This window comes from Triticum urartu, chromosome 3 (assembly GCF_003073215.2).
Source record: "Triticum urartu cultivar G1812 chromosome 3, Tu2.1, whole genome shotgun sequence".
NCBI lineage: Eukaryota > Viridiplantae > Streptophyta > Magnoliopsida > Poales > Poaceae > Triticum > Triticum urartu.
In genome coordinates, this window is record NC_053024.1 from 222,363,463 (window position 1) to 222,386,564 (window position 23,102).

The window sequence follows — 23,102 nt, forward strand, 5'->3', positions numbered from 1 at the left end:
CGATTTCTGATCCGATCTTAGTTTCTGTTTATCTTTTCGCTCGTTTATCGGAATTAGGCGATTCAAGCGCCTGGAGTTTCGTCTCGAAACCCTCTTTCCGTTTAACCAACTCAAACAAGTTTTCTCTACTGTAAAATTTGACCTAGTTTCAGAATAGTAAACAAAGCTTCTTTATTTCGCCGTCTGAGTTTCGTTGCTCCGTTTAATTTGATTCTTTTTGCGTACCAGAGTTCTTAAGTTGAACTTTCTGGTCAACCTCTCTTGTTTGAGTTTTGCTTGTGCATCGTTGCTTGTTACTTATGTATGTTATTGTTTGCTTGCGATAGAATTCTTGGAGTGCGAAGCGTGTTACTACGAGTCTCTAGGATTCGCGGATCGTCAGCAAGGCAAGTAACACTTTGATCATATCCCATTATTACCCAGTTTTTATGCATTAGTTCCAATCCTCAAACATTGCATGATTAGGATGTCATTAACTTGTGGGTTGGGAAGTAGTTGCTGAGGTAGAACCTATTGCCCTGTTATATTCAAACCCTTGGGAGTTACTTCTACGTATTGCTTATATTGCTATGCTATGCTCGTAGACGTGGTTTGGGTTTGAGTGAAACTCATGTCAGATGTGAGATTGTTAATTAACGGTTCAACTTAGGGTGGCAACTTAATCAAATAACTGGGTGGATTGAGGCACCTGGGAAACCCAGTGTTGTCTGTATTTTTTTTTTGGAAATCCCGGGGTACCCGTGTGATCTTCCTATGGACCGCCACCCAGGCTCAAAGGGAACTGAGATGATTCATGCTAGAAACTTCCGTGTGCGGCCACAAGATATTATGGGCTCTAGCATAGTTGAGTAAGTTACGTGAAGCTCTTGAAGAGGTAGATCAGCAGGTAGTGGGTTTTGTAGGTTTGGTATGGTCTACCCGGAGTAGAGAGTTAACGTTTCTGAAAGACTGTGTCTCGGTCATCCGTTTCTCAAACACCATGTAGTGCGAGAAATCCAACGGAGGCGATCGAGTCTTGTGGGGAAAAGTGCGCAAACCTCTGCAGAGTGTATAATCTAATCATGGTTAGCCGTGTCCCCGGTTATGGACAATTATTGAGTATCTAGTACTTGGGTTATCACATGTATCTCACCATGTTTAATTAATACTGTTGGGTTGTTGATCATTTTAATTGGGATTGAGTTGGGGGTACCTTCTCAATGATGTTTCAACCACCATGATAGTTAAATTAAAATCTATTCCTTTGTTGTAGGGAAAAATTGGCTTTACGCAAAAACTATAACCATACAGCTTTCCACCAGCCATATATGCATGTAGTGATAGCTTTATTCCGTTTCTGCTCTACTGTGTTATATTGCCAGCATATTCCATGTGCTGACCCGTTTTCGGGCTGCAACGTATTATGTTGCAGACTTTTCAGATGAGGAGTAAGGTTCGTTAGGTCATTGCCGTGCAGCTCAGCTATGCCGTTGGAGTTGATGGACTCACCTTATCTTCCAAGCCTTCCGCTGTTATCGTATTAGATGGCCTTAAGCCATATTCTTGTAATAAGTTATCTTTGGAGACATTCGATGTAATAAGTGTGTGATTGCTACTCTATTATAAATCCTTCGAGTATTGTGTGTGTCAGCATTACCGATCCAGGGATGACACTGAAGCACACAGACTTGACCATCTGAGGTCGGGTCGCTACAAGATGGTATCAGAGTACACGTTGAGTGTAGGACACGACCACTAAGATAAACCCTAGGTCACACTTCTCTTCTCATTTCTGACTCCTCTCCATTTTCTACTCTTTAGGATGATGGAGATGAAGAACAAGTTTGCACAACCGGATGAAGACACACCTTTTGGACGCCACTTGAAGGAAGTCACTAGGTACTTGAACATTATAATACCAAGCTTCATCGGGACGTACAACGCCACTTTACCAGAAGAAGAGCGCTGGATGATTCAAGTACAAGTTCCAGGAAGGACGTTCCCGCCAACTTATAAACCCATAGAGTTTTCCTTCGACGCACCAACCTGGAGTTTAGGAAAGAGTATGGCAGCTCACATCACCATGGGACGCATTGGAGAAGTTTACAACAGGTAGCTTAAGGACACTATTTACCAAATATGTGGGCGCCGAGACGAGCAATGGGAACTGATCAGCACCAAGAAGGATAAATCCATTGCGGCTTTCATCCAGGAGTTAAACCAGCACATTCGACGTCAGGAGAACCAGATGTGCGCTGACATGATGGACCTGAAGAAGGCGAAGACTAGGATCATCGAGCTGGAGGAAGAACTCAAGTTTACCCGCCATGGATATGAGGAGGAAATCAAGACCCTACTGGAGAAGAATGACGACCTAGTCAAGAAGATCGGAGTATTCATGGGAGGACCAGCACCGGGAGTAGAAGACAACGATTCCACTTGCCCGGACAACTACATCATCATCGACGACACCGACTCCGACCCTAGTGATGATGACTTTGAAGAGAAAGCTGGAGCAGACATCATGGAGTCTTCCATCGATCAAAATTTCTAGATGACCACCAACTATTAGTAGTATTTCCCCCATCTATATAGTAGTAATGAGCACTTTTGCGATAGTTCTAGACCGTTTGTATGCCCTTGCTTGATTGATTGAGTGAAATGATTGTGTTTGTCTCATGTGCATATGGGTAGTGCTTTCTCATTAGACCCATTTTTCTATTCTAATCTCTTCCATCTAAACCAATCAGATGCCTCCAAGACGTGACACCGGTTTTGCCTTCCCGCCGGAGCTCACCCAGTTGATTCAGCAACAGAATGCCTTGATGCAATTGCTAGTTCAGAACCAGGGCAACAACAACAACAACCCATCGCCAGTGGACAACCTAGCCCGTTTTCTAAGGTTACAGCCGCCGGTGTTTTCCAGTAGCACCGAGCCTATAGTTGCTGATGATTGGCTACGCCGTATTGGAAGGGAGTTGAACACCGCAGGTTGCACAGATGTTGAGAGGGTGCGCTTTTCCGCACATCAATTGGATGGACCAACAGCCTCATGGTGGGAGAATTACACAGCCACTTTTCCTGTAGCCAACGTCACTTGGGACCAGTTTCAGCAAGCTTTCCGCACCGCCCATGTCTCAACTGGAGCTATGCAGATGAAGAAGCGGGAGTTCCGCAACCTACGCCAGGGGAACCGTACTGTGGCTCAGTACGTGGATGAGTTTAGCAAGTTATCACGCTATGCCCCTGATGATGTGGCCACAGATGCCGCGAAGCAGGAGAAGTTTATGGAAGGGCTGAATGATGAGATGAGCATGCAGTTGATGGTAGCAACCTTCAACAAGTACCAGGAGTTGGTAGATAAGGCTCTTATTATTGAAGGGAAACAGCAGCAGATTGAGAGCCGCAAGAGAAAGTATGGACAAGGGAAGTATACCTCAGGAGCTCAGCAGAAGCCTCGCCTAACCCCGAACTCGGGAGGACTTGTTCACAACCATGGAGGTCACAACCACACTGGAGGAGGATCACATAACCACAGTGGTGCTAAGAATGGGATGGGAACGGAGCTAACAACAATCAGAACCGCTCCAACCCGTCCACTCCCGCCAAAAGAGACTTAAGTCAGGTTACCTGTTTTAAGTGCGGGAAGACAGGGCACTATGCCAATGATTGCCCCGAAGGAAGGAATGGAAACGGAAATGGAAGCGCTGGGAAGAAGCCCAATCCATTCAACAAAGGACAAGTGAACCACGTTAACGTGGAGGAGGTTGAAGAGCAGCCGGACGCGGTAATAGGTAAGTTTTTGGTTAAGTCATTTACCGCTCTTGTTCTTTTCGATACTGGTGCATCGCATTCATACATATCAAGGGGATTCGTGGATAAGTTTAAACTACCAACCCAAACCCTTAGGACCCCTCTTTTAGTGAGTTCACCCGGAGCAGAATATATGGCTAGCCGATGGTGTGACCAGATACCCTTAACCATTGGCACACATGTGTTTCCGTCCGACCTAATTATCTTAGAGTCGCAAGGATTGGATGTGATATTGGGTATGGACTGGATGTCAAAGTATGGAGGAAGCATTGACTGTGCGAGTAAGTCGATTTATCTCACCACCCCGGAGGGAAAAAGGATTAAGTATGTGTCTAGGCATGTGCCAAAAAGGAGCCAAGTGAATGCCCTTACGGGAGTTGTTCAGGAGGAAGTACCGGTAGTAAAGGATTACCCGGATGTTTTCCCAGAGGAGTTACCAGGCATGCCACCGGACAGAGACATTGAGTTTTTGATAGAGCTGTTGCCAGGTACAGGACCAATATCCAAGAGACCCTATCGGATGCCCGCAAATGATCTGGAAGAAATTAAGAAACAGATCAAGGAGTTATTGGAGAAAGGATACATCCGAAGAAGTTCATCACCTTGGGGAGCCCCAGTACTTTTGGTTGAGAAGAAGGATAAATCCCTAAGGATGGTTGTTGATTATCGAGCCTTGAATGAAGTGACGATAAAGAACAAGTACCCACTACCGATGATCAACGATCTGTTTGATCAGTTGCAAGGAGCTAAAGTGTTCTCAAAGATCGATTTACGATCAGGGTATCATCAGTTGAAGATACGAGAGAAGGACATACCAAAGATGGCGTTCACAACGCGATATGGATTATACGAGTACACGGTCATGTCGTTTGGACTGACTAACGCCCCTGCCTATTTCATGAGCATGATGAACAAGGTGTTCATGGAGTATTTGGACAAGTTTGTCGTGGTGTTTATTGATGATATCATGGTATACTCGAAGAACGAGGAGGAGCACAAAGAGCATTTGCGTTTAGTTCTCGAGAAGCTCAGGGAACACCAGTTGTATGCTAAGTTTAGCAAATGCGAGTTTTGGCTGAAGGAAGTCGGATTCCTTGGACATGTTATATCAGGAGAAGGTATAGCAGTAGACCCCAGCAAGGTTCAGTCAGTCACTGAATGGTTGGCACCCACCTCAGTTAGCGAGATCCGCAGTTTTCTTGGACTCGCAGGATACTATCGGAGATTCATTGAGAATTTTTCCAAGATTGCAAAACCAATGACTGAACTGTTGAAGAAGGATACCAAGTTTAAATGGATAGAAGATTGTGAAGCAAGTTTCCAGGAGTTGAAGAAACGTTTGACTATAGCCCCAGTGCTAGTACTGCCAGATATACATAAGGAGTTCCAAGTGTATTGCGACGCCTCTCGCTTAGGACTTGGATGTGTGCTTATGCAGGACGGAAGAGTTGTTTCGTATGCCTCACGACAACTAAAACCTCATGAGTTGAATTATGCTACACATGATTTGGAGCTAGCGGCTGTAGTGCATGCGTTGAAGACTTGGAGACAGTACCTTATTGGAAGCCGTTGTGATGTGTACACGGATCACAAGAGTTTGAAGTACATCTTCACCCAGAAGGAGCTGAACCTTAGGCAGAGGAGATGGTTGGAGCTTATAAAGGATTATGACATGAAGCTACACTATCATCCAGGAAAGGCCAATGTCGTAGCAGACGCATTGAGTCGGAAGAGTTATGCTAATATCCTTGAAAGTAAAGGACTGCCGGAGGAACTAGCAAAGGACATCATGGAACTTTGATTAGAGATTGTACCTAGAAGGTTCATTTCCACAATGGAGGTTCAGTCGACATTGCTGGACAAGATTCGGGAAGCTCAGAGAGATGATAAAGAGATTGCCGAGATAAAGGAGAAGATGGGCAAAGGAAAGGCCAAAGGTTTTCGTGAGGATGAGCACGATACCCTATGGTTTGAGGACCGAGTTTATGTGCCCAATAACCAGGAGATCAGGAAGTTAATACTTCAAGAGGCCCATGACTCACCATACTAGATACACCCCGGAAACACCAAGATGTATTTGGATTTGAAGGAACGTTTCTGGTGGACTGGTATGAAGAAGGATATTGCCGAGTATGTAGCCGTATGTGATGTATGTCAGATAGTTAAGGCAGAACATCAGAAGCCAGCAGCACTGTTACAGCCTATGCCGATACCCGAATGGAAGTGGGATAAACTTGGCATGGACTTTATCACCGGATTACCCAGGACTAAAGCAGGATATGATTCCATATGGGTAGTAGTTGATCGTTTGACCAAAGTAGCTCACTTCATCCTAGTGAAAACCACCTATACAAGTGCAAAGTTGGCCAAGATCTATAAGTCCAGGATCGTATGTCTGCATGGAGTTCCGAGGACCATCGTATCGGATCAAGGAACATAGTTTACTTCAAAATTTTGGCATCAGTTACACCAGACTCTGGGAACAAGATTGGAGTTCAGTACAGCGTTTCAGCCGCAGACAGATGGACAGACTGAGAGAGTCAATCAAATTTTGGAGGACATGTTGAGAGCATGTGCGCTAGATTATGGATCTAGTTGGGATGACAATTTGATGTATGCAGAGTTCTCATACAACAATAGCTACCAAGCCAGTTTGAAGATGACACCGTTTGAAGCCCTGTATGGACGCAGGTGCAGAACACCGTTGATGTGGGATGAGGTAGGAGACCGACAGTTGTTTGGACCGGACTTGATTAAAGAATCTGAGGAGAAGGTAAAATTGATCCGAGACCGACTGAAGATTGCTCAGTCCAGGCAGAAGAGTTATGCAGACTCAAAACGCAAGGAGGTAACCTACGAAATTGGAGGCAGAGCATATCTGCGAGTATCGCCCTTGCGAGGAGTAAAACGTTTTGGAGTTAAAAGAAAGTTAGCCCCGAGATTTGTAGGACCGTATCGCATTTTGGAACGGATGGGAGAAGTTGCCCACAAGTTGGAGTTACCTGAGGGATTGTCAGGAGTCCACGATGTGTTCCACGTTTCACAGCTGAAGAAGTGTCATGCTGAGATGGTTGATATACCATTAAGAGATACAGTACCCTTGGAGGCGATTTAGTTGGACAGTGATTTGACTTACGAGGAGAAGCCAGTTAAGATTCTTGAGTTTGCCAGCAGAGTCACCTGTAGTAAGGTTATCAAGTTTTGCAAAGTTCATTGGAGCCACCATACCGAGGATGAAACTACCTGGGAACGAGAGGATGATCTCCGCAAGGACCACCCATACCTATTTTCTAGCCAACCCGAATCTCGAGGGCGAGATTCATCTTAAGGGGGGTAGGTTTGTAACATCCCAAATTTTTAATTTGGAATGTTATACATAGATCATCCATGCATATCATGATTTATTGCATTTCCGTTCCGCAATCCTCGAAATCCTAAGCAACTCAAGGACCCACGGAGAGAGCTGGGGATTTTCCAGTTTTCATATTTGATTTTTATCAAATAATGAAACGAGGATTTTGATTTTAATAATTTTTCTCTCCGAGAAATATTTCATATTAAATCAAATGAGTGGAGATAATATGACTTCTCCAAAATAATTGAAATATCGGAGGAAAAATATTAAAATAATTTATTGGATTTTATTAGGTTTTATTCGGATTTTATTTGCATTAGAAAAAAAATTGCACGTTTTCAAAATTGCATTTTAGGGCCAAGAAAATGTTCAAATCGTCCTAAATATTTTTATTTAGACGGTGAAAATTTGTTTTGGCATTTTTTGGTTTTTATTTATTTTTTTCTAGGATTTTATTTCGGTCGGCGAAGTTTTTTTTTTAAAAAGGGTTCCCGCGCCGACTGGGCCTAAGGCCCAGCCGCGCCAGGCCGCCGCCGCCGCCACTCAGACCAGAGTCTGAGTTGGACTCTGCCTCCGTCACGCCTTGCCCCCTCCTCCAAGTCGCTGCCCCACCCCCTTTATATACGCCGCCACCCCGCCCCCAACACCACACCGCCGCCGCCGCCGCCTGCGCCACGCCAAGTCGCCGCCCCGCAAGCCGTCACCGCCGCCGCCGCCTGCCGCCACCACCGCCCCGCAAGCCGCTGCCCGCTGCTGCCTCGCCTCGCCGGACCTCTCGCGGGAGGTAGCCGCCGCGCCCCGCCGCCGGTTTTTTTATAAAGACCGTTCGGTTTTTTTAGAAACCCTAGATCCGTTTTTTCGGATTCGTCGGTTTTTTTTCTCGGTTCTTCTAGTTAGCGAACGTTCGTCCGAACGTTCGTTTTAACGAACGGTTCCTCACCCGTTAGTTACAACTAACAAACGCTCGTTCGTTAGTCTGTTCATGAGTTTTCTTTTATCGGATTTATTCCGCGATTTTCTCTTATCGCGATTTCTGATCCGATCTTAGTTTCTGTTTATCTTTTCGCTCGTTTATCGAAATTAGGCGATTCAAGCGCCTAGAGTTTCATCTCGAAACCCTCTTTCCGTTTAACCAACTCAAACAAGTTTTCTCTACTGTAAAATTTGACCTAGTTTCAGAATAGTAAACAAAGCTTCTTTATTTCGCCGTCTGAGTTTCGTTGCTCCGTTTGATTTGATTCTTTTTGCGTACCGGAGTTCTTAAGTTGAACTTTCTGGTCAACCTCTCTTGTTTGAGTTTTGCTTGTGCATCGTTGCTTGTTACTTATGTATGTTATTGTTTGCTTGCGATAGAAGAGTGCGAAGCGTGTTACTACGAGTCTCTAGGATTCGCGAATCGTCAGCAAGGCAAGTAACACTTTGATCATATCCCATTACTACCCAGTTTTTATGCATTAGTTCCAATCCTCAAATATTGCATGATTAGGATGTCATTAACTTGTGGGTTGGGAAGTAGTTGCTGAGGTAGAACCTATTGCCCTGTTATATTCAAACCCTTGGGAGTTACTTCTACGTATTGCTTATATTGCTATACTATGCTCGTAGACGTGGTTTGGGTTTGAGTGAAACTCATGTCAGATGTGAGATTGTTAATTAACGGTTCAACTTAGGGTGGCAACTTAATCAAACAACTGGGTGGATTGAGGCACCTGGGAAACCCAGTGTTGTCTGTATTTTTTTTTTGGAAATCCCGGGGTACCCATGTGATCTTCCTATGGACCGCCACCCAGGCTCAAAGGGAACTGAGATGATTCATGCTAGAAACTTCCGTGTGCAGCCACAAGATATTATGAGCTCTAGCATAGTTGAGTAAGTTACGTGAAGCTCTTGAAGAGGTAGATCAGCAGGTAGTGGGTTTTGTAGGTTTGGTATGGTCTACCCGGAGTAGAGAGTTAACGTTTCTGAAAGACTGTGTCTCGGTCATCCGTTTCTCAAACACCATGTAGTGCGAGAAATCCAACGGAGGCGATCGAGTCTTGTGGGAAAAAGTGCGCAAACCTCTGCAGAGTGTACAATCTAATCATGGTTAGCCGTGTCCCCGGTTATGGACGATTATTGAGTATCTAGTACTTGGGTTATCACATGTATCTCACCATGTTTAATTAATATTGTTGGGTTGTTGATCACTTTAATTGGGATTGAGTTGGGGGTACCTTCTCAATGATGTTTCAACCACCATGATAGTTAAATTAAAATCTATTCCTTTGTTGTAGGGAAAAATTGGCTTTACGCAAAAACTATAACCATACAGCTTTCCACCAGCCATATATGCATGTAGTGATAGCTTTATTCCGTTTCTGCTCTACTGTGTTATATTGCCAGCATATTCCATGTGCTAACCCGTTTTCGGGCTGCAACGTATTATGTTGCAGACTTTTCAGACGAGGAGTAAGGTTCGTTAGGTCGTTGCCGTGCAGCTCAGCTATGCCGTTGGAGTTGATGGACTCACCTTATCTTCCAAGCCTTCCGCTGTTATCGTATTAGATGGCCTTAAGCCATATTCTTGTAATAAGTTCTCTTTGGAGACATTCGATGTAATAAGTGTGTGATTGTTGCTCTGTTATAAATCCTTCGAGTACTGTGTGTGTCAGTATTACCGATCCAGGGATGACACTGAAGCACAGAGACTTGACCATCTGAGGTCGGGTCGCTACATTTGAGCCCTTTAACAAACCTACTACATGAACCGCCATCTTCAACAGATTCACGGGCTTGGTTTATGAACCGCCATTAGGATAACCCGGCCCCTCCGGGCGGGTCATATCCAATAGTCATATCCCCAAGAGCCAGCATGAAGGAATGAGAAGAGAGGGGAGGAAAAGTATTGGTCCGGCAAGATCGGAGTGATTTGGTGGAATTTGTGGTGGCTCTTGTCTATCGATTCGGCATGGCAAGCGTGCCTAGGAACATCCGGGCCTCCCCATATCCACCCTAGATATGAACGGATATGGGGTTGCCGGTCAGCCCAGACGTATAAGGTCAGTTTGAGGAGCCCGACTGGGTCACAATTTTGTGACTTATAACTGACCGGGTCGTCCGCCTAGATGTATATGAGATGTTTGAGAAGTCCAATTGTAGATGCTCTTACATGTCGTGATGGGTTGTTCGTCGCGTTGCCTTAGGGAGCGAACGCCCTTCTTCCTTCCCGATTGTTCCTCTATGTCCGACACCTCATCACTTTCTATACCCTTGTTGCCTTATCTCGTCCATCGTTGTCTATAATATGTCCTTCCTCTCTTGCTCCAACACTTCCCACTCATTATCGTTTGTGGTATTTATCATTGTCATCAAATTTTCACTAGTCACGTCGGCACGGGCGTATAACCTGTGTAACCACTAATTATCCTTCACGGAGTACGGCTCATGTGATTCTATGGGTTTAGTTTGGATATTCCATAATAATTTCATCTTTGCATGATCATATATTTTTATCAAAGAAAGAGCATCTTTGATCCACATGATTATTTTGAACATAGAAAATAGGAAAAACACATGAATAGCTATAGGGTGTCATGACATATTGAATACTACTCCCTCCTAAAGTTGAGACCCTTATTTCAAGACGGGAGGAGTACAAAAGTGTATATGGCCATTTGATCTTCCAAAATTCAGAAGAACTAGAATCCTCCAAAATTCTTTTCTAAATCCTTTGAATCAAATAGTTACAAAATTTCCTGTAGAACTTGAGTGCTTCAAAGTTTCTATACTAAAAGACTCACAAGAGAGGAAATTGCACGATACACAAAAGGTTGTGCATTCGTATATTCTTTTCAACATGAGCGATATGTATAGTACTTACAAAGATGTACTTTTTTTGGAGCGAACAAAGACATACTTTCGTGTACCCTCGCTTGAGGGCAAATTCAGGCATACGAAGGCGCCGTACGTCTTCCTTACCCTAGCCGCCGCCACACTAGGCGACTAGGGAGGCAATTTTCTTCCTCCGATCTCAGCCGACCAGGGCGTTGGCCCCCTCTCCTTCTGGCTACTCCGGCGGCAGGAGAGAGGGGAGGACCCCGTTCCTACGCTTGTAGTTAGGTTTTGGATTTGTAGGTCGTGGTGCGTCGTTGGGGTGGTGGGAGCGGCGCCTGGACGAATAAATCTGCCCCAGCTTCACTCCCACACCGGCGGTGCCTTTTATGACGGCGTCTCGAAGTTGATGGCATCATGTGTTTGTCGATCATTTAGATTAGCTGTGTTAGGGTTCATGGATGGTGTGACAAGGTTGTCAAAATTATGATTTTGAATTGGATCGAAGCTTTGATGATAGAATCGCAAATCATAGAATCTTCGCTATCAGGATCGTAGAAACGTAGATTCTAAGAACTAAAATCATAGAATCACATGGGTTCGTTTGGATCATTAAGTCGTAAAATTGTATAACAAAATCGTGATTCTTTCAACGGCAATGGTTTTACTTCTGGCAAATTATTTTTGAGGCCCGTAAAGCTGCAGATTAGCAATGGAGCCGCGTCGAACTCGGGTGAAGAGGTGATTTGTTTCTTTTCCCTTTGATGGCCGCTTTGGTGGTGTCGAAGAAGAGGAACAGGTGCTGGTATTTTGCATAAGATTATCTTATTTTTCAGTCTTGTAATGTCGGTGCTTACGTAATGAGACACATATTACCATGAAAAAAAATCAGGCATACGCAAACGTATTCCGCTGTTCTCTCTGGTCATTGATAGCGTAAACTGCAGCCTCTTCGTCCTGCTCCCCTCCTCGGGCCCTCGTCTGCGCCTTCGCCATGGGTCCGCGCGGGAACCGGCTGCTCCCCATTCTCCTAGCCCTCGTCGCCGCGGCGGGTCCCGCGCCGTGGTCCGTCGCCGGTGACGAGAGGGCGGTGGCGGAGGTCTCCGGCGCGCCGGAGGGGGTCGTGTGGGTGGCCCAGCTCTCGGATCTCCACTTCAGCGTGCACCACCCGGAGCGCGCCTACGACTTCCGGCGATACGTCGGCCCGGCGCTCGCCATGGTCAACCCCGACCTCGTCTTCATCACCGGCGACCTCACCGGTGCGTTGTACATATCCCCCCTCTATCGCCCCCTTCCTGTTCCTTCCTTCTGTTGATCCTTCCCCGTGTTCGGGGTGAATGGATGATACGATGTTTGATGTTCCGTAGAACTTGGTTGGCGCGTGGGTATAGTTCAGAAAGAATTCAGAGACTGATGAGGCTTTAGTTTTAGCAAATGTGGTAAATGGATGAGTGGTTCGTTAAGGCACTGTAATTGATGGTGCCTAGGAGCAGAAACTTTTATCTAAAATCCACTCCGTATTACATTTATAATTAGTACACTGCTAGAACCTTCTAGTGTACCGCTGTATCTACGATGGTATTGAACTGAATTTCAGTATTGCAATCACAGTTTAAGGAGCTGCGTTGATAGTGAGATACAGCATTAACAGTGGAGGCAGTTGGGTACTTTTCCGTTCGGTTCATGCTAAAACCAGATAGGTTGAAAATTTAAGTACTGAACTCACAGTTTAAGTAGAATCCAGTATCAGGCCTGTTACAACCCAACATGAACTGTAACTGTAACTGTGGGGACTGAGTAATTTTTTTGACGGCGCTACGGCGGGCTTACGCCGACCTGAACCATTTCATTAATAGATAAAAGAGTACATTTACAAGGCAGAGACAGGGAAGGGGGGTTGAGAGTACAAATCAAAAAGCTACAATCTCATAGATAAGTGGAACAACATGGTACTCCAATCTCGAAGAAGGTGCAGAACTTGCTCATTGGAGCATCTATTAGACCAAAGCATGAGGTCGTCGGCAGCCGAGCGGGCTACGAGGTTGATCGGTTGAATTTCATTCCGAAAAGCTTTGGCATTTCTTCTTTTCCAAATATTCCACAGAATAGCAATGATCACCGTGGAGCGAGGTTTGTTGGATAGGCCCTGTCCCCATAGCTGGTGTAGGTCCGTCGGTAGCGTGGCAGTAACTGAATTTAGCTCTTCCCAAAACGGATGCAGGTGGTGGCAGTGCAGAAGCAGGTGAGTGATTGATTCTGTATCCGGGCAGAAGGGGCAGCAGGCGGAGTTTGTTAACCCCCTTTTGAATCGTCTTTCGTTGGTGAATAGCCGGTTTTTGTGTGCTAGCCATAGAAAAATTCTGCATTTGTTGGGTGCATAGTTCTTCCAAATGGCCGTTGCGAAGGGGTCAATTGGCTTGGTGATCCAAACAGCCCTGTAGGCCGATTTGCAAGTCATAGGCTTGCCATCAAAACGTCCCGTTCGTTTGTCCATCACCTGCAAATTCAAGGAAACAGATGCAAGCATAGCGCGAAGGTTTCCCAATTCGAGTTCGGCGGCATGAGTAAGGCGAGGAGCCAGGTCAAGGTTCAAGGCAGGATAGCCTAGCACCCGTGCGACAGTGGCCGCGGGTCTGAGAGTATGAGAAAAAAGAGCGGGGAAAATTGTTGCAAGGTTTTGAGTGGAGCCGTTAAACCATAGATCTAGCCAGAAAGCGGTTGTCGTACCATTACCAATATCCACCTTAGTTATGGAACGGAAGAATTCTAGCCCCTTGGCGATATCATGCCAAACGTTGGACTCAAAAGGATGCGGAGAATCAAGGTCACGAGTATCAGACCATCCATATTTCAGAGCAAGATGAGAGTTACCCCTAGAAGCAATGTACGAGTGAATTTTGTTTAGATGGGAAAGAAGAAGGCAAGAGTTTAAGTGTTGAAGAGAGGAGAAACCTAGACCCCCATGCGAGAACGGCGCACAAACAAAGTCCCAAGCCACTTTACACTGCCCACCAGACACTTTTTCCTGACCCGCCCAAAAAAAGGACCTACAACGTTTATCGGTGTCCTGGACAATGCCCACCAGGAGCAGTAGAGCAGACATGGCGTAGATTGGTAAGGCCCTAAGGACCACACGAACCAGAATGGCACGACCGGCAAGAGATAGAAGTACCCCTCGCCACCCAGCTAGACGACGGTCGATCTTATCTATGATGAAAAAGAAGTCTTTCAGATTGAGTTTGTGGGTGGACAAAGGTAGACCGAGGTAAGATTGAGGGAAGGATGCCACTTTGCATCCCAAAATATCGGCAAGCTGGACAGCGAGTCCAGGTTCGACATGAATAGGAGCAAAAGTGCTTTGTTGTCAGAAGCTGGCGACTGAGTAATAAAGGCCTAAAGTTCGAAGTTGCAAAAATCGGACATAGAACCACAATCAACATAGTCATTTGTTGTCAGTTGTCACGGACTCTTTTAATATCACATGCATTAAGGCACGGACTACTGGCGAACTTATAAAATAACTAACAAATGATCGGAATTTTTTACTTGAGTAAACAGCTGCTTGCTTTTCTGGTTCCAACCTGTTCGCTTGTAACTAGGCAGTTGCAATCAGCACTACAGCTGATCTTCACTGCCCTCAAAACCTCAACCAACTAACCACTTTCTAATTTTGGAAGACGTGAAACCAGCTGCATTCATTTCGAAAGGTGTCCATATGCCAAATAGTTTATAACTGATTATGTATTGGGATTTATCTCAAGTGCTATTTTTATTTTGTGATTAGAGGGGAAAAGCAAAGATCTGCTTACAATGAAGCAAAATGAGGTGGAGTGGATGGAATATAGTAGTACGATGAAGGATGTCATTGAGAGTAGCAAGCTTCCAAGAAAAAAATTCTATGATCTGAGAGGAAACCATGATAGCTTTGGTGTACCTGTGTCTGGTGGGGACTATGACTTCTACGAGAAATATAGCATCAATGCTAACCTAAGACGACAGGGGCGCGTGCAAAGCATCACTTTGGAGGTCAGTGCTTCTTATATACATCCCGTTGCTTATTGTTTCTTTAGCGTCTTCTCATTAAATGTACTGCAAATGATTAGTTTTGATTGCATTTTCTGAATACGCTTGGCATAACATATGGTAGATTGTGGATGGATCTGCAGAATAATGGCCGGAAGCATCTGTTTGTTGGCTTCGATAGCACAATGGAGATCGGACTTAGGGGCCCAACCAATTTATTTGGGCATCCAACTGACAAGCAGCTTATAGAACTGGACCAATCACTGTCGCAGTGGGACACTGACTTCAACAAGGCTCCAGTCACAAAAATTACAGTTGGGCACTTCCCGATGTCTTTCTCAGCATTGACAGAATCAGGAAAAAATATCAAGGATGTCTTTCTAAAGCACTCATTAGCAGCATACTTGTGTGGACATCTTCACACAAGGTTTGGCAAGAATTTGAAGCGTTACTATCATCGAGCAACTCAGGAACCATCACTGTATGAACACTACTACCAGTCTAACATGCACCAAGGATATGCAATCCCGAGTGCTGAAGAGAACTGTTCTGAAGCAGCAGCACCTGTTGAGGAGTTCTGGGAGTGGGAGATTGGCGATTGGAAAAGGAGTAGAAGTATGAGGATATTAGCAATTGATGATGGATTTGTCTCCTTTACTGACATAGATTTCAGGTTAGGTTCAAAAAGTGTAATTATACTAGCTACCTTCCCTCTGGACTCGAGATTTATGCAGAGAACATCTGCTCCTCGTGATTTCAAATGTCACGCCATGGGAGCTTCAACTTTTGACACGGTGAGGGCGCTTGTATTCTCTCGACATGAGATAGTAACTGTCTCAGCAAAGATATATGACTCAAGGCCAGGAAACCTTGAAGTGGTATTCGACAGCGAAATGAAAAGAGTGAGTGCCAATGATTCTAGAGGAGATATGTATTTAATTCCATGGAACTGGAGAGCATTTGCAGATCCTTCTCCAGATCGGTACTGGCTGCAAATCGAAGCGATGGATATAACAGGTGACATTAGTGTCAGCCAGTTGAGGCCATTCTCTGTGAATGGGTTGTTTGCAGAAGTTAACTGGACATGGAAGGAATTTTTCGTGATGGGCATCCAGTGGGCGTCGGTATATCACCCCGCACTGCAGTGCGTTCTTGCTCTGATTTTCACACTGCTTCTCGTGCCACGAGCTTCAGTAGTGCTACTTAAGGATCAACAATCTGTGTACACATATCTGCGTGCGGACGGTGGTCAGTATACATCACTGAAGTATCTACTTGGTGGTTTTATCTGGCTTTTTGTTGAGCTGTCCAGGATGGTTCTTGTGTGGTCTTTGCTGTTGGTGTATATAATCTATCTGTTGGTCTTCCCTTGGTTTTCTGGTCACCCTGTAACAGAGGACAGCAGCCTTGCATCCATGACATTCAGAGGTTGGGCTCTTAAAAGTGGCACGAAAACTTTCCATGCCGGCACTCCAGACGTCATGGTCATCGTTCTACCTCACCTCTGTTTCGTGGTATTACCGATGATTGCGATTCTCGCCGCGATGGCTGCCGAGAGGATCGCATTCCGAGAACACTACCTCTCACAGTCAGGAAAGAAAAAAGATGATCCTCACCAAAAGAGCAGGAGAGAGGTAGGGCGTGATAGCTTGTGGAGCGGTCGCTGGATAAGGAAAATCCTCATCGCTTTTTGCCTGGTGGTTCTGTGGAAACACTGGAAGGTATTATTATTTCCTTTCAGTCGATGGAAATCTTCTGTGACTGCGTTTTTTTTTTTTTTGCAACTCTGAAGATACTGATGACACCTTGACAATCTTGCAGCTGTGTAGAGCTCTTATGAAGGCCTTTGCCATGGACCCTCTGCTCCATTCTCCGGTGCTCTTCTACTTCATACCGGCTCTCATGGCGTTTGCTGTCTACAGAACCTCGTCCATTTAGCTGTTTCGGGGCCCTGCTGGGAGCACCGTGCTATATTTCGGCGGAGTTGCGAAGGCACTGCAGACGGAGCACCTAGAAGGCTAGAGCTCGTAGCTGAAGATTTTATTGGCCGGGTCACTCGTCTATTACTCTTTTTTTGTTTCTTTTGGAGAGGAGATCTGTTAGACCATCTATCTAACATGCATAAAGATATTGTCAGCATTGTACTGGACATAATTTATACAGACTAAACACGTCATTTCTTCAGAGCGAGGAGTTAAGGAACTTGTTAGCACTGGATGAAATTATTTGACCCGTACTGTACTTGCAATGAGCAACACCATCCTGTGTCCGATGTTTGGGGTGGTGATGTCGTCCGAGTCCGACTCACCTTCCATGGAAGCTTTAGCATGCCGATATGATGAACAGTTTTTTTTTTTTGTTTGCTAGATAGAGTCAAGAAACCTCATTTTAGCTCAGAAGTGGATGTTGCACTCCTCTTGTCCGGTACCTTGTCAACTGTAGGGGGAATTATGCATGTACACTCTTAGTTCAGTTCATCTGGAGACTGGGAATTCCTCCCAGATTAGTCACAGGTTTTCCTCTGGCCGTTTGCCGACAGTCGTCTTTTGAGCAGGGATAAACTGGCCAAACACGATCGTCTCTGGATGTTGCGCTCTCAGGGATGAACTGAAAAAACGTCTTATATATACTCCCTCGGTCCAGACACGTGTTAGATACGTTCGTTTGAGGCACAACTAATTCCAGACACGTTCGTTTGAGGCACGACTAATTCCGGGCGGAGAAAGTATGTTTTTCTGACACCTGTGCTTGCCTGGGAAAACCCGATGGTCACTTTTCGGTGTCGTGGTAATGAGACCAGGGGGCAATTTTGCCCCATTTTTTTTCTCTAGATAGACTGGGGAAAAAAAAGCGCTGAGTGGAAGAAATCATAGCGCCACGTGCCTACGCGATAGACAATGATAGATCCGCCGCCCTGGCAGCACCGCAACAGGCAGGCAGAGAGTCCGCGCAGATTTGAATTTCGAAATCCAGATCGCCCACGCTCCCCAAACTCCTGTCGATCGTACGGCTGAGCGTCGCCCCCCGCTCCTCGAACCCCCCGATCGGACGCCGCAACCGTGCCCAGAAACCCTACGCCCCCACCCCCCGCACTACACAAACCCCACGCTCCGCCGGCCGCCGCATCTTCCTCTCCCAGTCGCTACCCCCTGGCACAGCCCCCCGCCCCCGCCCCCGCCCCAGGCGATCTCCCGGCGAGCCCTCCTCCACCCTCCCCGCCGCGCCGCCTCCGCCCCCGGTCGACGCGGCTGGCCTCGGGTGGAAGCGGCCGCCTCTAATCCCGCGAGCCCGACGCCGACGCCGCCGCGGCCGTTCCCCCTCCCCGAGTAGACGCTCGCCGCCGTCCGGATCCAAGGTGAGGAAACGCGAGCACGGGTCTCCATGCCCTGTTCGTCCCGCGAATCCTTCCCAGACTCGCGATAGGATCGATGTGCCCCTCGCATCCCAATCTCAGATCTGCGGCCTCGTGCTTTCGAAATAGAGATATCTGTGAATCCGCTTGTCCTGCCGCGTAGTTCTGTTGTTCTTCCCGATGACACGGGCATTGGGCGCTGTTTTGCGCCGTAGCTAATAATGTTCGTAGTTGTCGGGACCAAGCTAGTACTAATCTGTTTTGTTCTTCTTCTGGAACCTAGCCGAAGACGGTTCTGTGCTGCGTATGTGCACGTACGGCTGGTTTGATTTCTGAGCACAGAGAGTTCTGCTTGCTTCTTTGATTTCTATGCACAGATAGTACTACCTGCTTGCACTTAGTTCTAACCCAAGTGGTCAATGTTGCTGGGTTCTTAATTAGTTAGGTGTGTTAACGTAGGTGCATACTACTGCTAGTTATTTTCATTAGTCTGCTCAGTTATCTAAACCTGATAATAATCTGCTTTCGTTTTCATCATGCCAATCAACCCGAAAATTCTATGGCCCAAATCTACCTGGTAGTGTGTTAATTATCTACATGACCGTTTCATCATTTGTAGCTAAAGCAGCATGTAATTGGATCCTTATTGTTAAACAGCATGTAAAGAATCTCTCAAGGCTTCAGTGGTATTCAGGGCATTTATGCTCCACAGTTCAGTCAGACAGCTAGTTACCAAATGGCTTTACTGCTTTCTCATAGCACACAGCCCGCAGCTACTACTTTCCTGCTGAGACACAGCTGAACCAAACACGGCCGTAGTAACATTACACATTATTATTTTTCTTGTTTTGGGTTGAAGTGCCGTTATGTTGTAACTGCCTCTTGTGTCATTGATTTCTTATGTAAAACAATCACTTTGAGGGAAATGCTTATCTTTACCAATTGATGATGTTGTCTGTCAACTGTAGACTTAACCATGTTTTGCTAATTGGTGTTTTGTTGTATCCTTGGTGATACTAGTGTTGGGTGCCCTCAGGGACAGGCCCTTCAATTGCTCCACTAATTTCATTGTTTATACTTATTAATAGTCCATTACTTTCTGTAATTTGGGATCATGCTAATTCCTACACTTGTTGATTTACCAGCAGGTTATTGTGTGAAGTGCCACGTGTCCACATGGCTTCAGCGGCGCCAGATTTCCAGCCCCGGACATTCTCCATCAAACTGTGGCCACCGAGTGAAAGCACTCGTCTGATGCTTGTAGAGAGGATGACCAAGAACCTGTCCTCCGAGTCAATCTTTTCTCGCAAGTATGGCCTTTTGGGCAAAGAAGAGGCTCATGCCAATGCCAAAAGGATTGAGGAGATGTGCTTTGCTTCTGCAGATGAGCATTTCAAGAAGGAGCCTGATGGTGATGGGAGTTCTGCTGTCCAGCTATATGCAAAAGAAACAAGCAAGCTGATGCTGGAAGTCCTCAAAAAAGGTCCAGGGACGACTGCGGAACCAGAAGCACCTGTTATTGATACACCTATTGAGCCTGCTGATACTGTGTTTGATATATCTGGTGGCAAGCGTGCTTTCATTGAGGCGGACGAAGCAAAGGAACTTCTGAGTCCACTAACAGAACCAGGAAACTCATATAGCAGAATTTGCTTGAGCAACAGGAGCTTTGGTATTGGTGCTGCCAATGTTGCTGGGCCAATTCTTGAATCAATAAAATCTCAGCTCAAGGAGGTTGACATCTCAGATTTTGTCGCTGGAAGGCCTGAGGATGAAGCCCTTGATGTGATGCGGATATTCTCCAAAGCTTTAGCAGGGTCTGTACTGAGATACCTGAACATCTCTGACAATGCTTTAGGTGAGAAGGGTGTGAGGGCGTTCACAGAGCTGCTAAAATCACAGGGCGACCTGGAAGAACTATATGTGATGAACGATGGCATATCAGGGGAAGCTGCCAAGGCTCTGTCTGAGCTTATTCCATCAACTGAGAAGCTTAAGGTTCTCCACTTCCACAACAATATGACTGGTGATGAAGGTGCTATGTTCATTGCTGAGATGGTCAAGCGTTCTCCAAATCTTGAGAGTTTTAGGTGCTCAGCAACAAGAATAGGATCTGATGGTGGAGTGGCATTGGCCGAGGCCCTGGGGACATGCACTCGTCTGAAGAAGCTTGATATCAGGGACAACTTATTTGGTGTCGAGGCAGGGGTGGCTCTCAGCGAAACCCTTCCAAAGCTTGGAGATCTTGTTGAGCTGTACCTCAGCGACCTCAATCTCGAGAACGAGGGCACCATAGCAATTGTGAATGTCCTCAAGGAGTCTGCACCTCAGCTGGTGATCCTTGAGATGGCAGGAAATGAGATAACCGCCGAGGCAGCCAAGCCTTTGGCGGAATGCTTGACCGCAATGCAGTCGCTCAAGAAGCTGACCTTGGCTGAGAACGAGCTGAAGGATGCCGGGGCGGCGGCGGTCGCAAAGTCTCTGCAAGAGGGCCACCCAGATTTGAAGGAGCTTGACGTGAGCACCAATCTGTTTCAGAGGTCTGGAGCCCGCTGCTTTGCCCAGGCGGTCGCCAACAAGCCAGGCTTCGTGCTGCTGAACATGAACGCGAACTACATCCCCGAGGAAGGGATTGACGAGGTGAGGAAGATCCTGAAGGCAGGCGAGAACTCGGCGGACGTGCTTGGCCCGCTGGACGAGAACGAGCCCGAGGGGAACCCGGATGACGAGGACGAAGAAGAGGACGATGATGATGAGGCAAAGTATGGGGACGATAACGGGAAGGATGCTGGCCTCGGCTCGAAGCTGCAGGACCTGAAGGTGGAGGCGGAGGAGGACTAAGCCCCCCCCCCCCCCCCCCCCCCCCCCCCCCCCCCCCCCCCCCCCCCCCCCCCCCCTGCTTTCGTCGTTTGCTCCGGTTTTAGCTTCGGAAACACTTCGCTGGACCAGTTGGAATTGAATTTCGTGGAATGATAAGGAACTCGTCGCTGTGGCCGGCTCAATTGCCTTTGAACCGAGCCGAGCAGCCTGTTTTGGTGTAGCCCTGGCGCGGTTTGGTTTATCTGTAACTTTGGTTGGAACTTCTTTGTTTTTTCATGCTTTTAGCACCGTCTTGGTTCTCTGGTCGAGGACCCTTAAATCATCAAACTGTGATATGTTGGGAACCACCTATCTATATGCTGCGACCTCTCTTTCGGAGCTTGATATCTGTGGCGTGCATTTTTCCTCTCATTTTCCGTGCTGCATATGTTCGCAGTGGCAACAAGTTTTGATCTGCCTACCGTGCGGTTTGTACAGAGAAGAATACAGCCTCTCCCCGGCGGCAGGAGCGTCTTCCAGCCAGCTCTCGGATATCGGGGCAGTCACCTGTAGACAGACTTCCACTGTCCCACCCTCCATCATCCATTTATCGGAATATTCCGCATTAGCGATGTACCAAACCTACGAATAACGATAACCTTATCCAATCCTACCGTGCGGTCAGTACCGTTTTCTTGAAGGATTCTGCTTGCTCTTCTTTTTCTGGATTACTACATGAACAATGGATCAAACGGTTCGCGATATCCAAGCAGCATGCATCCAGTCCCTCCCCGTGCAAGAGACCCATGAGCCAGTCTGGTAAACAGATCAACAGCACGACACGCGGCGTTTGCTGGCCTATCTCTCCCCTGTGGCTGACAAACCGCAGAGAGGAGTATATATCTCTCCAAAGCAGCAATGGCGAATTCTTCACGTTTCAGAAAAGCTTATCGTCCTTGTCGAATATGCACGGCGTCGGCGTGCGTGGTAGAAAGACGCAGATTCCGTCCTGCTTTTTTCCCGGGCGGGCACGTCAAGCTAGTAGCATTCCATCCGCCCCCAACTCTTCTGGCGCTCTCGTTTTTCCTGCAACGAAAATGCCGAGCCTGATGAACCGTGCCAAAATTCATCTGCCGTTCACGGGCACTGCTGATCCATCCCTTTCCGTCCGCCACGGTACCTTACCTTGGACACGGCGCCACAGCACTGGTATGGCGCCGTGGCGCGAGCCGGAGGAGAGACGACAATGCAAGCCCTTGGCGCCATCGACGGACGGACGATGATGCCTCCCCGAGAAACGCCGCGGCATGGCTGGATAGATACTGGCAGGAGAGAAAGCGACGCGGGTATCTGCGGCTTCAGCGATGATGATATGAGGGGAAACGAGGGGAGTCGCTGCACGAAAGCTACTTGCACGGCTCGCTCGGGTTCTTGAAAGATGGGAACAAGAGCAAGGGAAAGGTTGTCTGGCTCCTCATCGTTGTTGATCGGCGTTCGACAGCGACAAATTTCAACATTTCCTGCGGATTGTTTTATGCGCGCGTGCGTGCGCTGTGACGGCGGCGGCAATGGCCGGAGACGTTGACGGTGCTCCCCTCACCAACAGCGCTTGGCGAATGGACGGGCTGGCGAATGTCAGGTTTGGTTGCACCATTGGTTCTTTAATCATGTTTGTTTTATTAAGCTGTCAGCTTCTTTAGCACAAACACAGGCGAGGCGATCTTCTATTGCTTCCTGCCTAGACCCAGATGGTTTTCGGTAAAAATAATAATCAGTTTAATCAGGAACAAAACGTGATAGCATCTGACGAGTCATCTATTTTGGAACAGAGGGAGTAATAAACAAGGAAGCAATCATCTAAAACAGCCCAGATACAGCACATATTCCTCAGCAACCATTCACTTCACGCAACATCGCAGTATTACCCCCGTTTAACATCCAAAAGCAGCTTAGAAATAAACTTTGTTATGG

The 23,102-nt window shown here is 46.7% G+C and overlaps 2 protein-coding genes across 3 annotated transcripts; both read left to right on the forward strand.

The window, feature by feature from the left end:
- Positions 1-11,864: 11,864 nt before the first annotated feature.
- Positions 11,865-17,178, forward strand: LOC125543676 (putative metallophosphoesterase At3g03305). Its single transcript, XM_048707103.1, has 4 exons — positions 11,865-12,216; positions 14,742-14,983; positions 15,124-16,701; positions 16,802-17,178. Exons 1-4 carry the CDS (start codon positions 11,952-11,954, stop codon positions 16,916-16,918), a joined length of 2,202 nt encoding a protein of 733 aa, XP_048563060.1. The 5' UTR covers positions 11,865-11,951; the 3' UTR covers positions 16,919-17,178.
- Positions 17,179-18,121: 943 nt separating this feature from the next.
- Positions 18,122-21,536, forward strand: LOC125543677 (RAN GTPase-activating protein 2-like). 2 transcript variants are annotated; one of them, XM_048707104.1, is made up of 2 exons: positions 18,122-18,335; positions 19,478-21,536. In XM_048707104.1, the coding sequence occupies exon 2, from the start codon at positions 19,509-19,511 to the stop codon at positions 21,171-21,173; it is 1,665 nt and encodes a 554-aa protein (XP_048563061.1). In that variant the 5' UTR covers positions 18,122-18,335; positions 19,478-19,508; the 3' UTR covers positions 21,174-21,536. The 2 variants fall into 2 exon arrangements, with proteins under 2 accessions (XP_048563061.1, XP_048563063.1); XM_048707106.1 differs by having other exon boundaries at positions 19,481-21,536.
- The last annotated feature ends 1,566 nt before the right edge of the window (positions 21,537-23,102 follow it).